General features: G+C 34.7%; 2 protein-coding genes across 2 annotated transcripts; both read right to left on the bottom strand.

Moving 5' to 3' along the window:
• Positions 1–64: 64 nt before the first annotated feature.
• On the bottom strand, positions 65–2113 carry LOC110721325 (high mobility group B protein 9-like). The gene is made up of 6 exons (XM_021900463.1): positions 1835–2113; positions 1614–1692; positions 1317–1516; positions 880–901; positions 288–704; positions 65–186 (listed from the first exon to the last, which is right to left on the bottom strand). The coding sequence occupies exons 1-6, from the start codon at positions 1966–1968 to the stop codon at positions 82–84; spliced, it is 957 nt and encodes a 318-aa protein (XP_021756155.1). The 5' UTR covers positions 1969–2113; the 3' UTR covers positions 65–81.
• Positions 2114–5938: 3825 nt separating this feature from the next.
• On the bottom strand, positions 5939–7311 carry LOC110721345 (non-specific lipid-transfer protein 1-like). The gene is made up of 2 exons (XM_021900481.1): positions 6459–7311; positions 5939–6189 (listed from the first exon to the last, which is right to left on the bottom strand). The coding sequence occupies exons 1-2, from the start codon at positions 6809–6811 to the stop codon at positions 6177–6179; spliced, it is 366 nt and encodes a 121-aa protein (XP_021756173.1). The 5' UTR covers positions 6812–7311; the 3' UTR covers positions 5939–6176.
• Between the last annotated feature and the right edge of the window lie 356 nt (positions 7312–7667).

Raw genomic sequence — 7667 nt, 5'->3', positions numbered from 1 at the left:
TTTGAAACACTGTGTGTCTAGCACTAAGAAGTATTGTTGTTCTGCAAGTAATATAGCAATTTCTTCCAGTCAGTCAGTAAATTATGACTTGTTCGTGTTGCCTTTCATTGCTGCTAACTTCGCGTTGTATTCCCGGAGTTCTCTCTTATATCTTTCCTTATCCCTTTCCCCTATATTCTGATACACCTGCACTTAAACAAATAATCAAAGCAAATTTCGTGAATCAATCATAATCTTCTATATTAAGAGCCATATGATAAGGCCATATGCTTCAAAAATCGACTCACCTTTCTCTCTTCAGAGTTGAGATTATTCCATAATTCTCCGATCATTTTAGTAAACTCCCTCTCTCGACTATTAGGATAAAGGGATTTGAGAACTGAATGCTTCTCTGAAAAGAAGAAATTGTAGCCACTTCTGTTGGGTTTTGGGTGGCTGGGATCTCCACCCCATCGCTTCCTCTTACGCCTTCTCTTTCCTGATAGCTGGCGAGGTTGCTTATTGGGACCGTAAGGGACGATTGCCATGCTAAGATCATCAGCTGGAGAGGAGGAAGCGCATTGCTTATCTACAGGATGGTAAATCACTGCACTCAGCAGTTCCTGTCCTAGTTTGACAGAGACTAAATACCCGCAGTCGAATTTCCCATGAATTGTTCCTACTGCTGGAAAGCTCAAGGAACTAGAATCTGGAAAACAGAAGAACTTTTACTACTAATGACAATCAATCAATCAAAGCCATAATCTCATAAGTGGGGTCGTACTAATGACAGTATTTTGTAAATCTATACTTTATTCTTTTTACCTTGATTTTCATTGTCTGTACTTATTAACCTTATCAAAGCTTATTGACCCTTACCTAAACTCGGTTTAGTTGTACAAAGTTAATTTCACAGCATGTACTAGGGAAAGAGTGACAATAAATATCACTATCAAGTGAACTTTGAACTCTTTTAGGTGTAATTTTCTCATAATCATCACTATTCACTAGCATTAGGACCAAATGGGCATGGACTTGCAGAGGTAGGATTCCAATTTACAAGCTAATTCATAATTGCTCCCTTTGTCCTTACAAATTGGTCAGATTATTTTAACCTTTAATTAATAAGGATATGACATGATTTTATAAGAAGACTATTTTGTGACGGATGAGTCACTCGAATTCCTTATAACTTAAAAGTTGTGACATACTTCTCATTGGAACAATGTTTATCATAATCTATTGTTGTTTAAGGAAGCAACTTTTGAGGATTTCAGTGAACAATATATGCAATTTTTAATTCCGAACAATAAGAGTAAACAGTTCAAGGTGTATACAAAGCTAAGTTAAAACAAATAGGCGCAGTACCTGGTGGAGGAGTTGAGAATTCAGGGCTTTGTACATTAAAGAAGTAAAGTTGCTCATACTGGTAGAGAAGGCCAAGGTAATGCTTTTTTAGCACAGATGAAGCACTTGTGGCAGTGGCAGAAAACTTGAAAACTGAACTTATTTCCCTCCATTTCTTCTCTGAAACAACCTATAATTACACAAAATTCTGTAGAACATTAAATTTTAAATAGTAAAAAAAATAAAAGTAAAAGAAAAAAAAGTGGGGGTAAACATGTATTATCAACCTTATCATAGCCACCTCTCTTTGTAACTTCAACATATAACACATGCAAATCTAGCTCCCTTCTTCCAATTACTGGTACCCTTTTGGTGGATAACACAAAAAAAAAAATTATTATAACCTTATAATTTCCTTGGTAAATCAATTTTTAATCAAGTAAAATGAAACTTTAGAGTTACATAAATTAGATTCTACACTCGAGAATATAAATATTAGATGGCGTACGTGAATTTGGTGCCCAACATAGAATGGAGACTTTCGAGTGTATCTAAGAAGAGCTGAGGTTGGCTGATAACTTCTTCATGGGTAGCAAGTGGAGAAGGGTAGTTGTAATTCTCTTTTTCCGACGCTTGTAACATTGGTTTTCACCGGAAAAGGTGCCAGAAAATAATTATTGATTTTTTTTAAAAAAAATTTGGTAATAGTTGGACTTATGAGTGTACGAAGTAGTGTAAATAAACAAGGTGGTTACTTGGTTTCCAGATAAGATAGTGAATTAAGACAATGAGGAAATTTTCTGACCCCAAATATGTTTTAAGGAAATAAGGATTCATAAATATAAATGGCATATAGTTGGTGTCAACGGTTTACAATTACAAAACTTTGGCACTTCTTCCTCCTTAACAGCAGAGTTGTCAAAAACTATTAATCCGACTGCAATCCGATGGTATCTGAAGATATCCTTGGGTCGAGCCGGCCCGTGACACTAAACAGTGCACATACAAGTCATTGGATAATTTTTATCTATGCTATATATTAAAAAACAATTAAAAGAAGTCTACGTGTCATGTGTCACTCTCTTCCATTTGTTTTCCATTTTATGTCTTCAACTTACTAAAGAGTTTTATGTAAAATATTTTAACATGTAACCTTAAATGTTTTACTCCAAGTCAAATCATACATTATGTTTTCTTTTGAAAGCAAAATATTAATTTGTACTAGTGAATAATAAATTAAACTACTAGAATATTGAGTCACAAGTTATAAATGTTAATGGCTAGTCCCATATGATGACCCGGGGATTGCCCAAGTCCAAATATTAGTTATGTTATAACGGATGTAAGAAAGAACAAAGATCGAATGTAAAATAACAAGAAAAGCAGACACAAATGTACGTGATTCACCAACAATGCGTTGGCTACGTCCACGGACAGGCAAGAGTAATACTTTTATTGATCTTGTGGAATACACATAACAACTTTAAGACTAATCTTGAAAACAAATTGATTGTCTTTCGGATTTACAATGTTATCATTCTCAAAACTCACAAATGAGAAATAAACACAAGACTCTCATATTTCTAAATAATTACTCAACTAATGATTGTTGCGGCTAGGAAATAACTTAGGAGTATTTATAATAAAGAAGCTATTGGGTGAGACTTGCCTCACCAGTAGCTTCGTGAGGCAAGCCCAAAATTAGGAAAGTTCAACCTTCATAAATGATAAATCAATTATAATGATATTATTTAAATAGTAATTGATATCATCCAAACTAATTATTCATATCATCTAACCTAGAGTCCTAGACAATTAAAAACATCATCTAAATAGATACTTATATCATCCAACCAATTAATCTTATCATCTAACCAATTAATCATATCATCCATCCTATACACTTAAAGATATCACAAAACAATTGATCATATCCTTCAAACAACTAATTAATCATATCCTTCAAACAACTAATCATATCATCTATCCATTTAATCCTATCCTCTTACCATTAAAGCTATCATCCAAACAATTAATCATATCATCCAAATAATGAATGATATCCTCCAAATAGTATGTGATTTTATCCCAACATTTACACATATCATCAAACTAATATAAAGAATCTATGAAATAATATAAATTGAAATTGTAATGCTAAGCTCAGACTTTTCATTCACTCTTATACGAAGTAGTATTTAAAGCTGTAAAAGTGGTCAACTAATAAGCCACCATCAAAAATTCGGTTCATATTCTCCATTATCTAAAGATTGACAATTGAACTCACTGTAGGTCATACACACCAAAAACCAAGATTAATGGGTTTAAGAATTAAGATTGATACTAATTCAGTTATTTTGTCGAAATTCTTGATATGATGATACACCATGGAATTAAAGATATTAAAGATGTACATCAAAAATAATATCATAGTATCTTGTTGATATTATCTCTAATATATAGTACTGTCAAAAACCGAACCGAACCGGGGAAACCGAACCGATTCAAACCGATTCGACTGAGAACCGAACCGATTAAAAACCGCTTTTTTGAAACCGAAAACCAACCCGAACCGCATTTTAGTAAACCCGAAACCGAACCGATCCGAGTAACGTTAAACCGTTTAAGAACCGAACCAAATCTAAACCGAACTGAAGGAAACCGAATCGAAAATGAACCGAACCGTTTCTAACCCGAAACCGTTTGAACTGGCATAAAAACCGTTTACACCGAACCGTTTATAAACCGAACCGTTTATGAACCGAACTGTTTATGAACCAAACCGTTTATAAACTGAACTGTTTATAAACCGAACCGTTTAAAAACCGAACTGATTATAAACCGAACCGCTTATAAACCGAACTAATTATGAACTGAATCGCTTATAAATCGAACCGTTTACAAACCACTTACTACTAGCAGTGGTTATTGGGCGGGTCGATGCAGGTCATTAGCGGTCGGTCGCGGGTCAAGATGAATAATTAGCGGGTCAGGGTCGAGTCAGGGTCGAGATAAAAGTGAAACGGGCCATTAACTTCTACTTTCTGCTATCAGTTTATGCAAATATATAATGATAAACGAGTCTTAATTATCAGTCTTGTTGACTAATTAAGTATCAAATACGAAATTGCAAATTTCAATGTCACAACAACTCATCAAATCATGATTATGACTCTATTAACTAAATGATCAAATAAGAAGCAGATAATAATCTGATAGTAAAACAATAATACATTAATGCACTAAACTTTTATAATCTACTTCGTAATAAACTAGTAAGATCAGTATGGCTAAACTTGAAACATAAAATCATATGTATTTATAAAATTAATGAGAATTTGCATATAAAATGATGCCTCAATATGAAGTGATGAAGCCTCGGCTTGATATAAAACTTGTTAACTAGCAAAAAGTTAGAAAGTAGTATAAAATTTCAAACCAAAATTATTTGATTGGCTGAATCCAAATGACTCGATAAAAAATCGATTTTTTGTAATCAGAAACAGACCCGAACCGTAATTTAGTAAACCTGAAATAAAACCGATCCAAATAATGTTAAATCGTAGAAGAATCGAACCCTTTAACAAATCGAACCAGTTATAAACCGAACTAAAATTAAACCGAACCAAAAAAGAACCGAACCGTTTCTAACCCAAAACTGTTTAAACCGGGATAAAAACCGTTTACACCGAACTGTTAACAAACTGCAACCCGTCTGCACCGAACCGTTAACTACCTGGACTGTTTACAACCCGGACTGTTTACAACCCGAACCGAATTTAAACAGGGATAAAAACCGTTTACACCGAACCGTTAACAAACCGCAACCCGTCTGCACCGAACCGTTTACTACCTGGACTGTTTACAACCCAAACCGTTTACAACCCGAACCGAATTTAAACCGGGATAAAAACCGTTTACACCGAACCGTTAACAAACCGCAACCCGTCTGCACCGAACTGTTTACTACCCGGACCGATTACAACCCGAACCGAATTTAAACCGTTCAAGAATAAACCGAAACCGAATCGAACCGAAAATTATTTAAACCGAACTGAAACCGACCCGTAAGACATTTAAACCGATTTCAAACCGACCTGATTTCAAACCGAACCGATTTCAAACCGAACCGAAACCGAACTGTCAAACCGTTTTGAAAGTGCTACTAATATATCATACCTAGAAAATACAACATTTCTCTGAGGCAATTTATCAAACAACTTACGTGCAATACCAAGCTCGCCAAATTATTTTGATTTCAAAAACCTTACGAGTGACTCAGTGACGAGTGATGTTGAGTTGCGAGTGCTTACGTCGGTGAGGAGGACGACGATATTGGTGAGGAGTGTGTTAGGGAGGTCGTGGACATTGCAGATTATGGGAATTGGAATGGAGTAGTGAAAGAAAGTTGTTGGTTATGAGGGCGGCCTCACCCAATATTTTGTGTTTATAGTAACCCATAGACTAGAAAAGATAGACTCTGCGCATCTCTTGTACCGAATTCATTCAACCGTTTAATTTGTGTCTTAATTGTGTCTTCTCAACAATTCTAGCATATTTATACCTTGTACATATACAATAGCATAGACTAGTTATTCTAGCACATAGGATCGTATGCAACAACATATATCATAAAGTTTATTTATGTATTACATTGGAAAAATATAGGCTTCCAAATAATAAATGATACTCCCTGGTTCTCTTCATGATTTTCCAGTAATTTCAAAGATAAAATATACATTAATATTAAGAAAGATTCATTTTTATTCTAGATATTCCATATGTTAAAGCTTGACTCTTTATTCCACGAAATGATCTTACTAGGTCTTGCATGCTAGTCAGCTTCTGCTTCAGAACGTCACCCTGCAAATCATTAACACAATTACTATGTATTTTACAAATTAAAATATCAATTAGATAATTATTAAAGACTAAATATTATTGTTACAGGACCATACCAACCATAAAAGTTTAACCTAACGGTTGATGCCCATAATATGTTATATACACTATCATACTGTATAAAATTATGTTTGTTTAAGTTTTTTGACCATAAACTCAAAATAATCCAAGTAATATATTGAGTGAATTTTATTATCTAGACAAGCTAAGAGTAGTATAGTAATACATACTTATTGCAATCAATATCAGGGCTGATGTTGATCTTGTAGTTGACACCACACGCCTTAGGGAGCTTGTTAGCAAGGTCATAGTTGATGCCATAGGACTTAGCGGCGGGTTTGATGCACTTACAAGCTGCCTGGCGGTCAGGCCTAGTCTTAGCCAAGTTAGCCAAGTCCTTAACCCCTCCACAGCAATTAGCCGGGATGGATCCTCCTTTTTTCAAGTAATTGAGGCATGGCATGAGCATTGTTACCACCTGTCCACATGAAAAGGCTTGCACGGCATGAGGTGCAACCACCATCATGGTTATGAAGATTAGGCATACCGCCTTTTTAGTCAGCACGGTTGAGCTAGCCATCATAAACTGATCGGTTGTAGATAATTGATTTGACGAAATTTCTTTTGTGTAGGGCAACTAAAGTTGCAACAATGTTTTTACCGTGCTAGCTAGTTTAATTTGTACGTGTTACACAAATGATTTGGTGAATCCAAAAGAAGATCCTTGAGATATTTATAGATGGAATTTTATCGAGAGCAAACTCAAAGAGAAAGAGTCCCACTGATAAGTCCAAACTTAAGAGTAGTATAATTACATCACATGCTCTAAGTTTACTCATTACTTACAGAACGAAATAGGATTTGTGTTTGTTTGTGTATCTTTCTTTTTTCTGTTTTTAAGGGGAGAAAATGGTTTGTTAGTGTAAAGGTAATGCTTATATTTGAGCGTTTTTGTACCAACAGGTTGTTATGTTCTGATTTCAGACTTGGATGTGGCAAACACTCCTTAGATCGGGTTTGATTCAAGTCGCGTGTTATTATACTCAACTATCTATCAGCAACTATGATAAATCAATCGTAATCACATAAATGTGTGGTCTGAATCATGTTAATTACGGAGTATTAATTTTGATTACGTTTAAAATCAAGTCATTCAAGTACAGTTCAAGTTTAATTTGAATGATATTAATCGTATAATTTGGTATAGCATATCTCTAGTACCGGAGTGCTTAAGAACTTCAAACTCTAAAAGAGTTGCCATAAAAACTAGTACATCATAAATGGAGGGAAAGCATGCATGGTTTGTTATGTGTAGTCCTGTTTTGTAAAATTAAGTTAAGTGTGCTCCCTCTCTATCGAAATATGGTTATACTTTCAATTTGGACAACATTATTCATAAACTCTAGTTTGGCCATCATATGTGATTTAAAATTGGCGGC

Source organism: Chenopodium quinoa, unplaced genomic scaffold (genome assembly GCF_001683475.1).
Source record: "Chenopodium quinoa cultivar QQ74 unplaced genomic scaffold, ASM168347v1, whole genome shotgun sequence".
Classification (NCBI taxonomy): domain Eukaryota; kingdom Viridiplantae; phylum Streptophyta; class Magnoliopsida; order Caryophyllales; family Amaranthaceae; genus Chenopodium; species Chenopodium quinoa.
This window is presented reverse-complemented; position numbering and strand designations above follow the sequence as displayed.

Coding starts and splice junctions, on each gene's coding strand:
- LOC110721345 (XM_021900481.1), bottom strand. CDS start 6,811: ATGATGGCTAGCTCAACCGTGCTGACTAAAAAGGCGGTATGCCTAATC.
- LOC110721325 (XM_021900463.1), bottom strand. CDS start 1,968: ATGTTACAAGCGTCGGAAAAAGAGAATTACAACTACCCTTCTCCACTT. Junction 902..1,316: donor ATTTGTTTTAACTTAGCTTT/GTATACACCTTG, acceptor CTCTTTCCCTAG/TACATGCTGTGAAATTAACT. Junction 705..879: donor CATGCTGTGAAATTAACTTT/GTACAACTAAAC, acceptor TAGTAGTAAAAG/TTCTTCTGTTTTCCAGATTC.